Raw genomic sequence first — 21,606 nt, 5'->3', positions numbered from 1 at the left:
CTTATATAATGGTCTGTATAGGGAAAACTAAAGGGGTAGGGTGCTTACATAATAGTTTTATAGAGAAAGGGGAAAATGTACACACTACACACTGATGTAAATACTTTATACTTCAATATGTAAATAAATATCCATCATAGATACTAAGAGAAAGATGCACAGCAAGACATTTAATGATTTATGAATTAGGAGAGAGTCACATTAATTCTTAATTCTAGAGATAAGTCTGACGTACTTTACAGAAGATGGGCTGGATCAGGCAACAAAAGCACTTCCTCCCCATTTCAGATGAATAGCTTGCTATTACGAAACAATTTCTCGACAACTTTTTACTGCTATCAAAACAATTCCTCACCATCTTTTTTATCCTCGTCTATCACCATTCTCTCTTCATCACTGTAGGCATCGTCACCATCTGTCTCCCTGGAAACCATAGCACAAAACTGTGGATGCTGGGATTGACTCACTTGTTGCTTCTGCTGACTTCCAGTTGCTATAGAAACATTTGTAGCTGAGGAGAAGCCCTGTTGGTTTGGCATGAACTGTCGTTTCAGATCCTTTAGAAAATCAGAGGCAAAATATGAGCATTTGTGATTAGATAAACTGTCATTAATAAACCCAAAACCCTAAAAACTCTGCCCCATACCTCAGAAAGAAAATATCATCTGTACAGTACAACACTGTGATAACAAACTTGTAAGGACCAACAAAAATACTTATAATTACAGTTTGTCATACACATATAATTTAAGCATATTATTGGAGCATTGATGAAAAATGAAAACCATCAGCAGGTACCTTATAACCATGAAGTTGTTGTAATCGTGTTCGTTACTAATATGTTTCGAGTCCTTCCTACTGTTAATGACACAACAATAGAATAATAAGTTTTGTGTTTACCTCAGCAAACCTTTGTTTATCCTCTTCTTTTTTTGGAGGGAGAAAGGCGGAACTGCCATCTCTTGGAACAGCGGAGAGGCTCTGGGATCTCACTCTTGAGATCTCAAATAATGACCTTTTTTCCTGTTCTGTGTGCTCCATAACATCATCTTGAAGCTTAAAAACATCCAAGTCATCTGGAACCTTTATTTCTTCCTCCAAGTCCTCTAGTAACGGTTTTTCTAAAAGGTCAGAGTTGACAAGTATTTAAGCTATGCATATAAGGATATTGTTTTTGTGTTACATTTTAAAGCATTTTATGATTCTCTTTTTGTCCATGATGTATACATTAATTATTGTATGGGCTAGAAAATGCATTTCTAATTCAAACTCATTTTTCACGTCACTGAAAGAAATTTTGTTTTAAACAAATAAAATTTGCATGCATATTATTAATTCTCCCTCTCAAAAATAAATCCTTTGTCTTCATTCCTTTTTTTCTATTATTAGATTAATCCATGATTTAAGACTTTCTATGAGTGTTCATCCTAAACAAATGCTATAGCTACTTCCTGGTAATTGGCAGGCATTTTACAAATTAAAAAAAAATAGCCCTTATTTTTCACTTTAAATCCGTTGTTGGAATAAATCACTATCAAACAAGTCAAATATAAAGACATAAAGATGATATGAATTTACACATAAACAGCAGTAATGTTAAGCTGATGATGTAAAATGTAGATATTCACCTAGGTCCTCCATGTCATCAGTTGAACTCAGTCTGCGCCCAGTACTGCCCCTCTGCTTCAGCTGATTAGCAATTGTACTTTCAACACTTTGTCGGGACCATGTCAGGATCATTTCATGCAAGTTTCAGCCAAATCGCACCGGTAGAACTTGAGAAGAAGTTCAAAATGTGTTTTCAAGATGGCGGCTTTGGCGGCCATCTTGGATTTCGGATTGACCCGAAAAGTAACAACACTTTGTCGGGACCATGTCAGGATCATTTCATGCAATTCAGCCAAATCGCACCGGTGTAAAACTTTAGAAGAAGTTCAAAATGTGTTTTCAAGATGGCGGCTGTGGCGGCCATCTTGGATTTTGGATCGACCCGAAAAGTAACAACACTTTGTCGGGACAAAGTCAGGATCATTTCATGCAAGTTTCAGCCTAATTGCACCGTTAGAACTTGAGAAGAAGTTCAAAATGTATTTTCAAGATGGCGGCTGTGGCGGCCATCTTGGATTTCGGATCGACCGGAAAAATAACAACACTTTGTCGGGACCATGTCAGGATCATTTCATGCAAGTTTCAGCCTAATCGCAACGGTAGAACTTGAGAAGAAGTTCAAAATGTGTTTTCAAGATGGCGGCTGTGGCGGCCATCTTGGATTTCGGATTGACCCGAAAAAAAAACAACACTTTGTCGGGACCATGGCAGGATCATTTCATGCAAGTTTCAGCCAAATCGCACTGGTAGAACTTGAGAAGAAGTTCAAAATGTGAAAAGTTAACGTACGGCGGACGGCGGACGACGACGGAAGAAACATGACGACTATAGGTCATCCTGACCCTTCGGGTCAGATGACCTAAAAACTCTGCCCCATACCTCAGAAAGAAAATATCATCTGTACAGTACAACACTGTAATAACAAACTTGTAAGGACCAACAAAAATACTTATAATTACAGTTTGTTATATACATATAATTTAAGCAGATTATTGGAGCATTGATGAAAAATGAAAACCATCAGCAGGTACCTTATAACCATGAAGTTGTTGTAATCGTGTTCGTTACTAACATGTTTTGAGTCCTTCCTACTGTTAATGACACAACAATAGAATAATAAGTTTTGTGTTTACCTCAGCAAACCTTTGTTTATCCTCTTCTTTTTTTGGAGGGAGAAAGGCGGAACTGCCATCTCTTGGAACAGCGGAGAGGCTCTGGGATCTCACTTTTGAGATCTCAAATAACGACCTCTTTTCCTGTTCTGTGCGCTCCATAACATCATCTTGAAGCTTAAAAACATCCAAGTCATCTGGAACCTTGATTTCTTCCTCCAAGTCCTCTAGTAACGGTTTTTCTAAAAGGTCAGAGTTGACAAGTATTTAAGCTATGCATATAAGGATATTGTTTTTGTGTTACATTTTTAAGCATTTTATGATTCTCTTTTTGTCCATGATGTATACATTAATTATTGTATGGGCTAGAAAATGCATTTCTAATTCAAACTCATTTTTCACGTCACTGAAAGAAATTTTGTTTTAAACAAATAAAATTTGCATGCATATTATTAATTCTCCCTCTCAAAAATAAATCCTTTGTCTTCATTCCTTTTTTTCTATTATTAGATAAATCCATGATTTAAGACTTTCTATGAGTGTTCATCCTAAACAAGTGCTATAGCTACTTCCTGGTAATTGGCAGGCATTTTACAAATTAAAAAAAAATAGCCCTTATTTTTCACTTTAAATCCGTTGTTGGAATAAATCACTATCAAACAAGTCAAATATAAAGACATAAAGATGATATGAATTTACACATAAACAGCAGTAATGTTAAGCTGATGATGTAAAATGTAGATATTCACCTAGGTCCTCCATGTCATCAGTTGAACTCAGTCTGCGCCCAGTACTGCCCCTCTGCTTCAGCTGATTAGCAATTGTACTGGATTTCTTTCTCTCTTTGGAGCACCATTTCCAGTCTGGATAAGCCTTGAAATGAGCTTCCTTCACCTGTTCAACAGTATATATTTTAACATTATAAATAGATGTAAACAAGTTGTTTTTTTTGTAAAATTCAGTGTCTCAATACTACTTCAGTAACTAGCTGCACGACCTCAGACCTCCAAAGATCTCAGATCTGTCCAGGATTCAATTCATTCATAAGATTACAATGTAATTTATTTTGATGAGGAATTGATTTCAAAATCAGGTTTGAATAATCTGTTTGAATAATTAGATTATACTTCATTTTTACATCCTCAAAAATACAATTCTGATACGTTGTATATACAAAGTCATAAGTTTACTTCTGATGTTTTCATGTCATGCATGAAATAAATCTCCTGAAATTCCTTGTCATGATACATATGTCACACCATATTTGTTACAAAATAATCAGAATACAAACCTGGTATGCTAAATCGTGGTACTTTTGTTTTTCCTTGGGGCCCAATGCATACCACCATTCTCCCAGAATTTTACTGACTGTTCGGTTGTCCCGGTTAGGATGTCGTTGGTGGACCAGGTGACGATGACGTTTACTGAAGATCATAAACGCATTCATAGGTCGTCTCACATGGTCCTTGTCCTTCGACTGAAATGATTAACAAAAGAAAGTCACCCTTTTGAACTCACTGAACTGCATTGTCTGGAATGATCTTGTTGATATATTGAACTAGTAGCTATTATTGTAGAAGTTGCAATTGTTGCCTGTTGAACAGTAACACTAACAAATATGAACTAATGAACTATTAAGTATCTTATTTGATTGTCAAAAGAAATAAATGTCATTGTACATCACACTGTTCATGTGAACAGCCTACTCCCAAAATAATATGGTTAAACTGGTACAGGTAATTGGATTTAAGAATCCAATGTCATTAAACCAAGGTCGATAGAGCAGTTGGAGACTAACAAGTGACAATAACATTTTCATTTTTCATATCTTATTTCTATGTTAAATAGCTGATATTTATTTATTTCCATTACATGATGTAAATAATCCATGTTTTACCTTGCGAGGACTCTTTGGCTCCTTTTCATCTTTAATAGCACTTATTAACTGGGTGCGACGCTTTGTTGGTGATTTTGGTTCCTTTTTTGGAGCCGTTTCCACTGGTCCAGGTTCTTTCTCATCAAACATATCATCATCATAGTCCTCATTATCATCGTCTGCCACTGATAAAAGGAAGAGCAGTAATTATCAATCAACTGATCAATCCTACATTTATTGTACACCAGATAAAGCTACCTTTTCAAATATTTTAAGATCAAAAATCCAAAATCAGAATCTAGATCCCTTCGAGATATTTAAAGGATAGTTATATATTCTATTTTCCCATAATGACAGTTTCCAACAGCCTTGATTGTTATACATATGTACATAACTGTAATTGCAGCACTTTTGACGAACTTGACAGAAAAATCAGGTACTGGGTATGCTATACTATAGTTAGTCAGTGAGATAATCTTTTATCCAAACGAAGGTTTATGTCTACATACCGTCCCCACCAGCATCGGATACACTCTGATGCGCCCCCTCGGGTGTACTGTTGGCAGCAGGCAGCTGGGCTGGGGTAGTCTGAGCTGTAGGCGTAGGGGAAGGCTCCTGAGGCTGCTGACGGCCTTGACCTGCTTGCTCTCCTCGTGTGTTGGTCAGAAATGGCACAAGTGAATGCCATGGAAACACCGGAACAGGCTTCTTAGATTCAGTTTCTGTAACACATTTTTCAGCAATTGAATAGCATGAACAAATTTTTCCATCAATGATGATAGTAGGTATCATTTGCTATTAAATATATATAGAACACATTCAAATCATGTCATGAGATCTTATTAAGAGGCTCCTTTGAATTTCTCAGTTGAAGAGTTATACAATAAATGTAACAAATAAACACATATCTTATCATAGCTAGAAATAAATAAACAGCAATTTCCATATTTTTTAAGATTTGTACCAGGTATGTGTTTCTTACCTGTAGTAGTGACCGTCTGCTGAAGTTTGGTGACCTCCCCAACTGGCATTATGGGTAATAGAGAGGCTGCTCCAATCTCATTGGCTGTACTGGTTACTTGGGAAACATGTTGTAATTGCTGCTGTATCACAGATGATGTCATCTGATTCTTCAGAATGTTTGCCTGTGGTGCCCCCATTTCTTGAACCTGATAGGAGACTGGTGCCACAGACATCTGTCTTGTGTTGCTATTGATCAAAGACTTCAACGTCGCCATGGTTGCTGGTTGTTGGGCAACAGTTGCTGCCATGGTAACAGAATTAAGTGACACTCTGTGTAACGGCTCCACAATGTTCTCTGATAAACTGTGGTGAGAAGGAAGAGAACTAACAGATAGACTTTGCACGAGTCTGCGATTCTGAACCTCCGGGTTATATGGTGCAATTGAGGACACACTACCACTAGTCTCTCTCACAATTCCAGTTAGCTGCACATGTTTCGGAGACAACATGCCTGCCATATATGGCATCTGTATCTGTGAAGTTTTGGATGTTGCAGTTTCTGAATCATCACATTTTTTGGGGTCCTGTTTAACCATCTGAACTGCCGACATTTTCTGAAGGAAATGTTCATTCACTTGACCAGGAGAATGGAATATTGGAATGGAGCTGGAGTTTGATGGGAATCTTGGAGTTATAGGAGAGACATGTTCTGAAGATGAACTACCAGATTTTGATGCACAGGAACTCCAACTTCGTGTTGGAGAAGTAATAAATCCCTGTGTCTGTGGATGTGGAGAGATTGGGGTGAAGGAAACAGAGTTTCTCGACCCATGTCCACTTGTAGGAGATTGTACACTTAATTGTGGAGAAAGAGGATTCTGGGAAGGTGTGGGTGAAAATGCTGGTGTAGTTGAACGTGAATTACCAAGAGAAACCAACATATTAGCAGCTTCAGTTTCATCAAACCTGTTGTGGACATGTCCATGTTCTGGATCAAATTCCCCTTCACCTCGACCATCACTCCAATCAATCTGTCCCTCTTTTAGTTCCCCTGTGCGACAACCAGGAAATGGAGGAGCGTTCCTCATGGTTTTTTGTCCTTTCATAGAGAGATGCCTTGAACAAAATCCGCGTCTTTGAGATTCCTTTGTACAGCCTTCTTTGGAACACAGTCTCCTCCACTGCTTTCCATTAAATTTCTTGCGTATTCCATTCGGCGTGGACACAACATCTCCCTTTTTATACTTCGTGGTCAAAGGAGACCTTGGAGTACTTGATCTACTACCACTCTCACATGACTGAGCACTTCGACTTCTAGCAGAATCGCGTTTCTTCGGGGGCTGATTTTTACGATCACTTTGCGACCTTGACCCTGACCCTGGGGTAGCACTACCTGACCGTGGTGTGCTAAGTCCTGACGAATCAAAGTAGAACTCTTCACTTTGAATATCATCATCAGAAGAATCACCACGTTCATTACTGGTACTCTGAGGAAGTGATGGCGACCGAGCGAGGCGACTTAACGGGGGACTGATTTGCACTGCTGGGGTCATGTGGGGGTGATGGGGTAGCTGTCCATGCTGATGAGTCTGCACCTGTAACTGAAAATGGGAAGGAATCATCGACTGGGGAGGTGGCGTCTCTTGTTCTGGTATTCCTTCTTCAAACTCCTCATGCCAGGGAGGGTGTAGAAGTCTGAGCACTGCCCGAGACACCCATTCATACTTTTCTTCCTGAAGGCCATGAATTCTTACACGATAACTGATTGGCTGAGACTTTTTATCCACTACCCGTCCTTCATAGTAGTAATTCACTTCCGGGTTGATACGCACACAAACACGAGAACCAACTGCCACCATCACAGCCATAGGGCTATGATCACTGATAATGTCATGGTTATTTTTCTGATCCAGAACATCATTAAAATACACTGTGTTCTTATCACTGTCAAACAAGATACCAATATGGCGGTTATGTTTTACATCGCGGATTTCTCCAGGCTGATACAGACCATCACGACGTGCAAGCACTCGCTGATTAATCCAGTTGATCAAGTCTATCATTGGCCTCTTTGTTGGTGGACCAACCGGAGAGGATTCACTCTCAAACTCATTCCCTTTTCTCTTTTTGGGCGGTATTGCTCTGGACCGCTTTTCTTCACCCGTGGGAGTACAATTTAAGGAGGGTCTATCTGATATTGTCCTTTCAGAGTGGTGACCAGGGGCTGGTTCCATCATCTGCTCACTAAGGGGTTCTGTATGCTGCTGGAAAACTGGGCTCTCTCTGATGTGTGGGGGAGGTAACTGCATAGATGTAACAGGGGGAGGTAACTGCATGGATGTTACTGGTGGATGTGCAGAAGGTCCAGGCATTTGTAATTGTGTAGAAAATACAGGAGAAAATTGTGTTGATGTTACAGGGGGAGGTAACTGTACCAGTGTTCCCGGGGGAGGTAAATGTGTGGATGTCTCAGGGGGAGACAACTCCATCGGTGTTCCAGGGGGAGGTAACTTTGAAGCAGGAGACAGCACTGACGTGTCAGCAGGAGAGCTGTTGTCTTTCGTCTCTAAAGGAGGACTTTTATCTTTATCTGTGGAACTCTTTCTATTTCTCCCATTTCGCCCTAAAACAGTGAAAAAATCTTTAATTTGCAACCAATAAATATTTTAACATGAAATATAGAATCGTAGATGAGTGTCCATTTCCTAATTGATTTTATGAAACGCGACTCAAACTGCAAACATCCAACAGAGGCCGTCATTTTGTACCACCGTGCTTGAAATCCTGACATGATTTTATTACTTTTGTCTTGGCGTTACAATTAATTTCCAACAGCCATCGACACTAACGTAAGACCGGGGGCCCGAGGCCCCTTAAATTTGCTACGGGCCCCCTGATTGTCTGCCGTTTGTGGCCCAGCGGGCCCCTGACTATTTTACAAGAAAAATAATATTAAGAACAGGTAATCCACTGAATTTGCATTATGTCGAGTGTCTACCGATCTAACTACGAGCACTAATAATTCAGTCGCACTCTCGCAAACGTGTAACGAACGAATAAGGTACGTGAATCTTTGATGTTAGCGGCATCACAGAAACGCTTGTTATAAATACAATCCAATCCCTTCCTATCATAAGCGTCGGAAAGACTTTGATTACATTCCAAGATGTCGTTTTTGAGTAGATGGTTGGAATTAACTCCTCCACCAGCGAAAAAAACAAAAACCTCTCAGGAAATACAACAAAGTAATCAAATATATGAAAAAATGAAGAATCTGATGATGATGATGAATTCGATAATATATGCAAACAAGACTTGTTGCAGTTACAAAGGAAAGCGTTTAAACTTTTAATGGAAAATTGAAAATAAATATGAACAATCAACGATCAATTTTTGTGTGATTTTCTTTTATTAAACCTACTGAATCTAAATTGGTTCAAAGGAAAAACATCTCCGAAAAGGAAGAAATTACTTCATTCATCAATATATGATTATTCTAGAAGAATTAAAAATATCAATATTTAATTTGATCAAAATCCAGGGCCCCCACTTTTATCATCAATTTCCAGCCAATGAAAATAGCTGCAGGTCATATTACACTAGTGATATATTTTACATGGCCGAATTCACTGGACATCAGGCAGATTATGTGTTCAATCAGATATCTTATAGCATCAACAAATAGACGTTTCTACTATCCACTATACTCTACGCTAGCCTTTGGCAAATGTTCAATGTGATTTATTTGCTGGTTGCTAAAAAGTTCCACCACCCTTTGCTTACCTCGTGTACCTGTTGTGGACTTTTTCCCATCTTGACCATTCTTGTTTCCTGATTTTTTTGTTCCTGTGGTAACAGATCCCTCCGATACTTCCGAGTCTCCTGGAGATTCATCTTTCCCCTCCGATACCTCAGGAGGGGTATCCTCAGACGCTGTTGCCAATCTACGCTTGGATTTGTTTCCTGTAAATAAATAAAATATTTGGTCGTTTGAAGACGGTCTGACAGCAGTATATTATTTTTTCTATTGGTACTAAGGAAACAGTCAAATCTTTGACCCTCCGTAGCAGGGAAGATCCAGGACACTGATGAACGAGGCGGACATCTGTGTGCAACAGTTCCCTACTGCTACCCTGCTACCGAGGATCAATGATTGCACTGTTTCTGAAGTACCCATGAAGTTATGAATCAAATGATTTATTAAAAAAAAATCTTAATCTGTATCAATATGATTGAACAGAGTTTCAAATAGGGAAAGTGCTACTCCTGCATACCTAATATGTAAGAATCAACATCATGCAAGTAATTTTCATGAAAACACTTAAACAAGTTTACAATTCTTAAAATCATACTCATGAAGCAGTGCAAGTCATTCTGGCAGAATAAGCCATCAGATTTTTCAAAGTATTTTGAAGATTTCTTAGGTTCTGAAATTGTGTTGTAATTAGAGGATAATTCATTAACTGTAAAAAATATAGTCCAAGAAGAGGACTAACCCTCTTGTTATTTAGAATAAGGTAGAAACCCTGGATGAGTGTGATCAACTATCTTACCAGTATTTCGATTTGATGATGGAGGGGGAGAATTGTTCGATTTGCCACGCTTTGATCTCGATTCTCCTCTTCTACTGCTCATGGTGAATTATTGACCATCTGAAATTGATATAAACGCCAATTACTAAAAGGAAAATCAACATATTACTCACTCAATAAACCTTGAAAACAAATCACTTTACTCTCCACAAACTGAAAGCAACAACGAGAGAGACCTTGTGGTCATAAATGGGAGTTATCTGGGAGTTACGGGACTACATTTTCTGGGCAGAAATGTGAAAATCAGCTCTTGAGTCTGACAAAGTTTGAAATCATCAAAGTGATTCTGTTTTGAAATCAGGAACATGCTTTTTCATAACAGAAAGCCAACTTCAACAGGTTTGCAATACCAGTTTGAAAGGTGGAAAAATGCAATGAAATTTATGGTCTGTAACACAGAAGGGAAGATGAAAACAGAGCAAAACTCTAAAAAGTAAAGTTTAACCATGAGAGTGATACGGATTACTTAAAACATACAATCAATAATTGATTATTTAACTTTTTCAGACACCATCATTCATTTCATGGGTGCTATATAAAAACATATTGTGTTTTTCTGTACAGAATATAATTTCTCTTTGCCTCATGTCCAGGTCCATAGCCACGTCATTAACAACATAAACAGATTCCTCAAAAGAAGGAACACAATCTTAAGGAAAATATTGACTATGATATCAAAGCATTATATAGACCTTAGTTTGGTAACAAATGTTGGTATCATAAACTACAGAAAATCAATCATTTATAAAATCTTTTATTGCCACAGGGCAAAGAGTTTTCTGAAAATCATTTTCATTACAAATAATTCTACATTGAAGAGTTGTTTACCCATCAGCAGCACAATGTAAACAATAGCTGATGAAATGTATCCTAGTACAGTGTTCCAGCTAGGTCGGGTTAGCAGGGCGCGGCGCCCTGCCCTTAATTCCAGCGCCCTGCCCTTTTTCCTAACGCCCTGCCCCTTTTCCCCATCGCCCTGTCCCTTTTCGATTTCCCCATACTGTCCCGATATCGTCGGCTCAAATTCGGGACTTAGCAAGTCTAGCTAACACAACTTCCTGCTTCCTGTTTGCTCGCGCACATCATTGATGTCTTCAACTTCCGACTCACAATAAACAAATTTACAATGTTTTTATCTCGCCAAGAACTCAACAAAATCGGCAAAGAATGTCACGATCTTTTGAGGTATGTTTCAGGTATGTAGTTATATGCAATTTTCGTCATTGTATTTTGAATACCATTTATTGCCTCGATTGCTTCAAAATTGGCGTAAGCATTTTCGCGTATCGGGCTTTGTCTTGATGTGCAAAAAGTAAATAAATTCACAAAATAAAAAGCTTTATCGATCAACGAAGCGAGATGTTTGAATGGCAATTATTATTCTATGCCACCGTTACCTAACACTTTGGAATTGATATCATGCGTACTTTTATTGTGTAATTTATACATTTTCTGGTAGTGCGAGCCGTTAGGGGGGGCATGGCTTCGTTAAATCCAGGAGACACAAATCATCAAAATACACTGGAGTTATTTCAGGCTCATCGAGTTCCTCCTCAATTAATCATTTATTCAAACTTAATTTGAACAAAAAGTATTACCATAAAGCTGTATTTTTCGTGTCATTGTGCGTATAAAAATATATTATTTCATGACCAGTAGGCCTATCTTAAACGTTATTTCGCGTCAGAGACATGCAATTTCAAATAATTAACATTGAGAATAAAACTTGAATAATGGTCCAATTGTTTAATATTTTTGTTTTCTTTTTAATTTGTAGAGCTTCCTTCTACTCCATAGATGAAAAATCTGATGCTGAGGACTAGTACTCCTGATGTCCAGCGCTAGCTTCACTTATGATTTATGAACACCTCACAACCAGCCTTATTTTATTGTGTCGGTGATTTCGTTTATGTGTGACACATTTCCTAGGTTATATATACACATACTTTTATCAAAGAACTCTTTGAAGTCAATTACAATTGTTGTCAACTACTTAATTTGGACATGAAACTTTGTTACAATTTATATATATAGATATATATTTTTTTAATTTTAATTTATTAACTTCTTTGATATCATGGATGAAAGTGAGTGATTTTGTTTTAATTGATAACTTAATGTCTGAGAGATGTGTAAGGTATTGTCTACTAAGTGCATGGTGATGATTACATGGAGCTGTATATGTGGATACATTGGGTTTCCACATTTACTCTGTTTATAAATTTAATTTAATTAAAAGAATTTTGTTTCTTCTCGTTTCATTCTGTAAAAATCCATTCAAGCTCATGGATAGAACTAAATTCTGAAACAAAATGGTAAACACATGATCACTTAAAGACAAATTGTGGCAATTTAATAAATACTTAATTTGGTAAATGTTACTTGATGCGAGACTGAATGGACTTTGTAAATGACAACACACATTGCAAAGACAAATATATGGAAAGATTGTCCTCTTGAAGTAAGTAGTAGTAGAAATCTATGGCTCATCACCAAGGTGATAAAAATCAACTACAGAATATGAGAGTTTTTCTCAGTTTTAAAAGTTAACATCGACTTCATTGGGTTAAATTTGAAAACCAAGATAGGGGCGAGGGATAATGGAGCTAATTCTAACAAGACAAAGTGCAGATTTTACATAATTACCAAACTTCTTCCTTGGGTTTATCATTTATTCCTACCCTTACATATATAATATACATCTAAATTATCTCCCTTGAATACTTATAATTTATCTCCCTTGAATAATTAGCTTAAAATCATTATTTTCATCATCACATGGAAAGAAGTGATAAGTTTGTGTTGTGGTTAACATTCCATTTTTATTTCCAGTTTTATTATCAATTTTGTCAAAACCGGACAGATGAAAGAATTATTTTTGTTTTTTGTACTTTTTTTTGCCAGTGGTTACCGAAAATTATAAAGAAAATAATTATAACATAGACTTAGTCATAAAAATCATAACAACATGTGTTCTAAGCTCGGTTATAACCGGAACAAGGACGTTAAGCCCCATCAATTAATCAATCAATAATGACAACATCAGCTCTTACCTATTAAATAGATATGCTCCATGGAACCATTCTAAATGATTTAACCCCCCAAACTTTGTGATAAAAAGACAGATCTCAAACAATCCAGCACTGTTGGGTACCTGGTACAGGAGCTTTACGGTTATTATCAGCAAGTTTCTGGCTCAGATGTGACTTTTTAATGTACCTGTGCTGAGACAGTCTCGATCTATAACGACATCAGACAGAACTATGGTGTCATTATCTAATATGCACAATACACCATTACTTTGTGATGTGAACATAACACCATAGTAATAGTATAGTGGCTCTGGACTGGATCTGTCATCAGATCTGGTCATTGGTCGCTTAATTTTCTATGCTTGTATTATAACAATAACTCCTGGAATATCGTAGATGTTACATATGTGTTTTATATAAATTATCATATTTCGGACATGGTCATATGTCTTTCATGGGTTTCGAGATCTCAAAATGATGTGGGTATTTTAAAGTGCAATTTTTTCATAAAAATTCCCACCATCCGGAGATTATGATGTCATCATATCATTTGTTTCGTGGCATCATAATCATCGGAAGGTGGGACTAATTTTAATTGAAAAATTATGGATGTTAGCTGATTATAATCTCTATTATCCATATTACAAGACATATTAAACAGATTGTATGTTGTCAATCTAATGGTAAAGTACAATAGGAGGTTTTTTTTTAAATCAGGAATTATGATACATTTTGTCCATTAGATGGTTGTCCTGCAGGGTTTCTGCGGTTTTTCCCCCTGAGTTCTGAACTACAAGGGTTTGTACAACTTGAAATGACATGACTGAACAGACCGTTACCAGGTATATTATAATAGAGAAATCCAGCAATGTTGATATTAGCCTATCTGAAATATCTAAGAAGCAAGAGAAAAACGAGAAATGTTGCTTTATTATTATTTCAATTAATTGATAATTATTTCAGTGCTTTAAAGGCAAGTTCAACAATATTTAGTATATATATGTCACAACACACCATACTGTACATAATGGTAACAACCCAGGCTATGCCTACAGTAGCCTTATATAATCGAAATTAAACACGCATTCACTATATATTGTCAACGAGACAGGTCGTCCTCGGTAACTTATCGTGTAACAAGCCTAACGCCTCGAATGCATCATCTCTGTTCTATACTGTAGGCTATACTGCTGACACAACCAACATGCAGAAAGGAGGAAATTAATTTCACGCCAGTGCGTTTATTGGTTTATTATACATGACATTTATTTGTTATACAGAATATATGACATCATTATAATACTTAAAATACAATCTGACGAATTTAAAATGTCACACAATGTAGCGCATGACCCAAAATTCGACCGCATTCTTCAGCGTTCACGCCAACATGACAAAAAAATAACCAAGGTTGGGCCCGCGATTTCACAGCTTAAACGGCGAAGAAATCGATCAGAATCTCGTCTGTTTGGAACATAATAGCATGAACCTAGTAAAAACGTTGAAAATGCGTTAAAATACACAACAAAACCTACCAATTTGTCAAATATTTCCCTGTTCATTCATCGACATTTCGAGGAATGGCGGCGATATCCAGGCCATGTAGTATGCGATACCGTAGCCCCGTAGTAAACACTGTGTAGACTGCATTCCCTAGTATACGCTCAACACAGCTGATCTAGGTTCGGGGCCTCCACACCAGTTTTACGAGGAATGTCGTCAGGCGAACTACTCATGATAAATGTACAGCTGCTTGGGTATTTGAAGCCAATATCAGATATTTTATAACATCTTTGTATGCAATTATAATAATTTCAATGAAATTTACTGATAAACTTACCTTAATATCTTACTATGAACGTCGTAAAATGTATTTCGTCCATCGTTCAGATTTTCTATGCCCGCATCTAAAAAAGGTGAATGAGCATATGGCCTCTACTGATCTCGACGCTCATTGGCCAGGATTAACTCACGTGACTCACGAGTCGGGCGTGAAACAACTTGATTGGTCGACGTAGAATAATTATGAAATAAAATTATATTTTTGTCACACAACCGTCACCCAGTGTTAAATTCTCCCCACCATATTTTCTTGTTAAAATTTACACTAATTCAACTTGTACTAGTTTCTCTGATGCAACACATTAATCAAACTACCAAAAATCGAAGAAAAGGGTTGAAAAATAAAATGCAATTTCTTATCTGCAGAATTTCAGCTTTCTATTCAATGAGGCTACGTTCCATTTACAGGGAATAAGCCACCGCCCATATCACGTCATTTTGCCCGATCAACCAATCAGAGTCTGCCTAAATGTGTCATATTCCCGTCAGAGTCAAGACCAGCAAACGTTACTATACGAATGGAGTATACATAATCGGGGCCGTTATTTGGATGACGGCAGCTCCATTGTGTACCAAATTGATGCGCAAACGATGTTCGTCCATTTCCGAGAGCTATCGGGTACATTCGTGAGTATCTTGCCTAAGTTTCTAAATATAACCATAATATATTATATACAAGAATAATGCTTATGCAAGATCATTCATATGCATTTGCATAAATATAAGAAAATTAATGACTGTTAAGTTTAATTAACATGACCAATATAGGCAGGTTTAGCGGCTACAGTTCACTTAAAAGACATGCATGTTGTTTCGTTGGAATCCACGGTAAAAAAAATAATATGTCTGTTTAGGGTTACATAATTTGTTACCCACGACCCTCATTTTTTCCCCTCTTTTCTACACAAAAAAAAAAATAAATAAAAGTCGGGATCGATCTCAGAGTTCGGTTCCGGCCATTATTTTACAGTGAAAGACACAATTTTTTTTAACCTCCCGACCTACCGACCCTATTTTTTGCCAATGTTTTTAAACCCCAAACAGTCCGCTTTGTTCCTACTGTCAAGTTGATGGAAATAACGAACATTTTTTACATTGTAGACTTTTTCCCGATCTTCGTACCGTTCCATTGATGCCCTAAATCATCCTATTTCGACAGAACGATTACTCTTTGGCAACAATAATGTAACCTTTGACCATTTTTTACATGTGTCCAACAATGCATTATCAACTCCTCATTCAATTCTGTATTTATCGTTTCACAATTGTACACATGTACCAGCATACAGTTCTACTTTCGCTTTTAAAGTGAACAATAGCATTATCAATACCCTTCTTCTCTTCCCCTGTTCATCTCATCATTTCCTACTTCCTGTTATTTTCCAATATAGACTTATTTATATATTGAATTTCATATTCATTCTCCCACTTTATTATAATGTGCAAAATTGATGAGTCTAAAATGGACACGGATTAACATAAGTGTTAACACTTGTTTCCCAATCCAACTCAATTGTGTATTGTATATCATATGTTTTTATCACATAACTGGCCCGTCCCACAGGGGCCAACACAATGAAAATGAATGTTGTCATACATTTTTTGTATTTGGTGGATGAACTGATGAGTATATATATGACAGTCATGTGATTAGTAAATATCCCGATTTTTTAATAATTTTTCAAATCTCGTATATAAAAAAAAATCACATGACTGTCATATACTCATCAGTCCATCCACCAAATACAAACAATGTATTACAACATCCATTTTCATTGAGTTGGCCCCCTGTGGCCCGTCTAGCCCCATGTCATAAATATCGTAAGACACATATTAATAACACTATTGTGACGTCACTTCTAGATTTGACGTTATAATCTGTTTGACGTCGCATGATTGTTTCAGTAGACGGAAACGTCACATCCGAGCCGGATTTACTGTTTTATAGAGACGAAATTTAAAGTTTTGCTTATAATTCTATTAATAAAATTTATGTGGTAAATAGAATCTTACACTCGTGACTATGCGATATGAAATTTATCAAACTCGTTACATGAGTAACTAAAGCCTAAAGGCTCGTGGCATATCAAATTATTGAACTCGTTTGATAAATTCCATATTACATAATTCCTAATGTAGCATCCTCTATATAATGAATGAGTAATACAAAGTTTTTGTGAGTACACCCTGTGTTGTTTTAGTGATGTTTATCAAATATTTATCCTGCTTGTAACTGATAGATGATACTGATTGTATTTTCTAAAAATCAATATTTTGACGTCACGACATTATTTTCAATTTACTGTAATACCTGAGAAATTTATATAGATACAAACCTCCGATCTTCAATATAGTACTATACAATTAACTGTAACAATGACCTTTGAATCTAAGACAACTTCTCGAATACCGAGACTTGAGTAATCTTCTGAAGTGAATATTTTAAATATTCTAATTAGATGTCTAACGTTATATTACTATTTTTAGGTTCATTGTTAATATAAGTATTTAAATCTATTCATAAAGGTCTCGTCGTCGACGTGTACGGCCATCTTCCGGGTGTCTGATATTTTAATTTGAAAAATAAATATATTAAGATTTTAAGATCTTTTCATCTTAATTAATATATTATATTCACTTTCAAAGAAAAGACTTTAAACACGTTATAAATTGTCACGCGCTTGCGCCGACAAGTTAAAACATGAGAATCTAAACGTATTACATGTATTGATATGCTCTATTTTTCATTGTTCTTATTCTTCAGAGCAAACCAAACTAGAAGTAAACTGGTATGTGACTATTTATATACCTGTCATGATACAAAAATAAATGTGTTGTTTGCAAATTTGTGAGAATATGCAACGATGCATTAATACATAAAATATATATGGGGGGGGGGGGGGGATAAAACAAAAACCAGCAGAGTGTAGTGATATCGGTGTAAAACATGAATTCTCATATAAAAAGTTTGGTATGTGCACTGTTGTTTACTTATCCATGCGTACACTGTTGTTTACTTATCCATGCGTACACGGCCTACTTAATTTCGGCTGGGTACGTAATGGTGGCTAGATATGTCCTAGTCAAGGCATGTGTAAATACTTGGTCCTAGTGGAGCACTGCCTCAGGAAATCAATCAAGCACAATTTGCAATACTTGTTTTTGTAGGTTTCCGATTTTTTTTACGTATACTGCATTTATTATCACAATATTATACCATTCTGAATATCTACCGTTCCACTCAAAAGTCGCCAAGTTCACAATTTGTAGGTCTATTTTCCGTATAATTTTCCTATGAAAAGATCTTCATATTTATATATAAAAATGATAATGATCTCATTGTGAATTTCATATTTGATAAGGTTTAGATTCATTGCCGAGTTGATCAGAGATATAAAACAAGTGCCATAAAATGCATACAAACGGTTTCATTATGGTTTGCATAATCAACACTTTGCTCTACTAGCAGTAATAGGCACCAATTGTAGCTCTAAAAACGACACCATTATCTGTCTTAAAGTCTTTTGAGTTACAATATTGCAGCTACCACGCCACCAAACACAGCATTTAACACCTAAAGAGGACCTTCTCTAACAAAATAAAATTTTAATTTAATTCAAATATACCTTTTCAAGATTTCGCCTTTTCGTATTGTTTCTTACGTTGGTATGTTATAAATAATTAAGATATTGGGAATCGAATAAGTTGTCAGGGAATAGAATAAGTAGTCAGGGAATCGAATAAGTAGTCAAGGAATCGAATAGATAGTCAAGGAATCGAATAAGTAGCCAAGGAATCGAATAAGTAGTCAAGGAATCGAATAAGTAGTCAAGGAATCGAATAAGTAGTCAGGGAATCGAATAAGTAGTCAAGGAATCGAATAAGTAGTCAAGTAATCGAATAAGTAGTCAGGTAATCGAATAAGTAGTCAGATAATCGAATAAGTAGTCAAGGAATCGAATAAGTAGTCAGGGAATCGAATAAGTAGTCAGGGAATCGAATAAGTAGTCAAGGAATCGAATAAGTAGTCAGGTAATCGAATAAGTAGTCAGGGAATCGAATAAGTAATCAGGGAATCGAATAAGTAGTCAGGGAACCGAATAAGTAATCACAGAATCAAATAAGTAATCACAGGATTAAATAAGTAGTCAAGGAATCAAATAAGTAGTCAAGGAATCGAATAAGTAGTCAAGGAATCGAATAAGTAGTCAAGGAATCGAATAAGTAGTCAGGTAATCGAATAAGCAGTCAGGGAATCGAATAAGTAGTCAGGTAATCGAATAAGCAGTAAGAGAAAAGAATAAGTAATGAACTATAAGTTAAAGGTATTACATAATTATTGAACCCATCCATTGACCATTATGCTAATGTAATTGGTAATCGAATAAATAATCAGGGTATTTTGTAATTTATAATCACGGAGTTGGAAGTTTAAAGGTTAAATCATCATTAATATGCTAAATAATACATTTTGAACAATTCATCGTGTACAATGTGTAATTGGGAATCGAATAAGCTATCAGATACTTCATTAAATTTCTAAAGGTTAACTAGATCATTAAATGCAATACAATTTGGACCATTCATTATGTAGTTGGAAATCAAAGTAGTCGGGGAATCGAATATTAAATATGAGTATTCAGGGATGTACGTAATGACCACTTAATGTAACAGCGCGAAATTTTGACATAAACTTTTTCTTGGGTGCTCTATTGAAAAACATCAGTCTTGATTCATTCAAAGGCATATACAAACATGTAAGATGCTTTATAATCATTTGGCACTACACATGCACATTTATGCATTGCTTTAGTTCTTGTTTATCACTGCTGTAAAAAATGTGAAATGAAATTGTAGACCTCAATTTTGGCTTCTGGATTTGACCATGTGATTCATTTCAGTGTACTGTAGACGTAAATAACATGATTTTTAAAAGTACTGCAAAAATTCACTTCGAGCTTTATTTGAATTTGTAAAATTAAAACCTGTACGTTGTAAGTATTGTTATTCTAATAATTGTTACTTTGAAGGTGAATAAAATATGAATTAAAAGCTTTTCTTGATTCTTGAATATGAACATTACGACACAAAACTTTATAAAGGTTAAATAGTTCATCAACATGCTTAATAATACATTGTGAAAAATTTATCGCGTAAATAAATAATTGGTAATCGAATAAATAGTCAGGGAATTGATAATAGAAATGATCACTTAATTTGGATTATTAAGGTTAAATAGGTCTTCAAAATGTTTATTATTCTTTTTAACTATTCATTCTGTTAATAAGTAGGCTAGTTGGAAATCATCGGGAATAAACCAGAAGTCGGAGAATCGAATTTAGTAATCAGAGAATCAAATTAGTAATAAGAAATCTAATACTTTAATTCATCAGCCAGAAAATCGAACAAGTAAGGCTTCTCTGTTTTTCACAAGACATCTTTAAATATTTGTGCATTTTTGACCGCGGTGACCTTGACCAATGACGTTCAATTGAACAAACGTTGTGGCCCTTCATCCCAGCATGCTACATCCCCAAATTCAGGACTGTAGGCCTCTTAAATTAAAGTTATTCACAAGTCGTTTAAAGATTTTAGCCTATTTGACACCTGTGACCTTAAATGAAGGCCAAGCTCATCATTCATTTGAACAAACGATAAGTTGTTTAAAGATGTTCAAAGCCTTTCTTTGTTCCCGTGAAGGTCAATGCACTGGTAGAGTCCGCTTCATCATGACCATCATATGACCGAAGGGTCAAGATGACACATAACAAGATATCACAGAGGGATCTTGGCGCCCACCAAAGAACGGTCTACGTCTGACAATGGAAAGAGGGATCTTTTCTCTGCTTTTCAAACTTTTACTACATATATTATATATTACTACATGGCTACCTGTCGGCCATCTTGTCGACCAATCGGTCTAAAATGCATTGTGCACAACTAAGGTCCAGACTCCTAGGGGAACCTTCATATAAAATTTGAATCGTTTCAGTATTTTCTGAGAAATAGCAGTAACAAACTTCAATGGGACTTATTCACCTACCACGTGATACCCGATAACGTTTGTGCAGGACTATTGTTTCTATTGATGATGGAATGACGTCAAAATCCAAGATGGTGGGCTGTCGGCCATCTTGTCGACAGATCGGTCCCAAAATGCAATTATGCACAACTATATATAGGGCCCTAGGGGAACAAGCACATGACATTTGAAACAGATCCCTTCAGTACTTTTTGAGAAGTAGCGGTAACAAACTTCAAAATCAAAGATGGTGGCCTGTTGGCCATCTTGTTGACCGATCAGTCCCAAAATGAAGGCCTAATATGCACAACTATAGGACCCTAGGGGAACCCATAATACAATTTGAGACTGATTGCTTCAGTACTTCCTGAGAAATAGCGGTAACAAACTTCAATTATCAAAATCCAAGATGGCAGCCTGTCGACCATCTTGTTCACGATCGGTCCCTAGGGGAACTTGCACGTGAAATTTGAGAAAGGTCCCTTCAGTACTCACTGAGAAATAGCGGTAACTTCATTTGTAAAAATCCAATATGGCGGCCTGTCGGCCATCTTGTTAA

The 21,606-nt window shown here is 36.4% G+C and overlaps 1 protein-coding gene across 1 annotated transcript in view; it reads right to left on the bottom strand.

The window, feature by feature from the left end:
• The window catches only part of LOC138319549 (protein capicua homolog), a 28,174-nt gene extending 13,283 nt beyond the window's left edge, over positions 1-14,891 (bottom strand). Inside the window, exons 1-13 of the mRNA XM_069262701.1 lie at positions 14,719-14,891; positions 10,113-10,211; positions 9,343-9,522; positions 5,579-8,182; positions 5,106-5,318; positions 4,618-4,781; positions 4,012-4,197; positions 3,470-3,614; positions 2,742-2,962; positions 2,488-2,534; positions 1,629-1,714; positions 901-1,121; positions 356-557 (exon numbers count right to left, since the gene is read on the bottom strand). Coding sequence (XP_069118802.1) covers positions 356-557; positions 901-1,121; positions 1,629-1,714; positions 2,488-2,534; positions 2,742-2,962; positions 3,470-3,614; positions 4,012-4,197; positions 4,618-4,781; positions 5,106-5,318; positions 5,579-8,182; positions 9,343-9,522; positions 10,113-10,194 — 4,351 coding nt within the window. The 5' untranslated portion in view covers positions 10,195-10,211; positions 14,719-14,891. The remainder of the gene's footprint in view (positions 1-355; positions 558-900; positions 1,122-1,628; positions 1,715-2,487; positions 2,535-2,741; positions 2,963-3,469; positions 3,615-4,011; positions 4,198-4,617; positions 4,782-5,105; positions 5,319-5,578; positions 8,183-9,342; positions 9,523-10,112; positions 10,212-14,718) is intronic.
• Between the last annotated feature and the right edge of the window lie 6,715 nt (positions 14,892-21,606).

This window comes from Argopecten irradians, chromosome 3 (assembly GCF_041381155.1).
Source record: "Argopecten irradians isolate NY chromosome 3, Ai_NY, whole genome shotgun sequence".
Lineage (NCBI taxonomy): Eukaryota > Metazoa > Mollusca > Bivalvia > Pectinida > Pectinidae > Argopecten > Argopecten irradians.
This window is presented reverse-complemented; position numbering and strand designations above follow the sequence as displayed.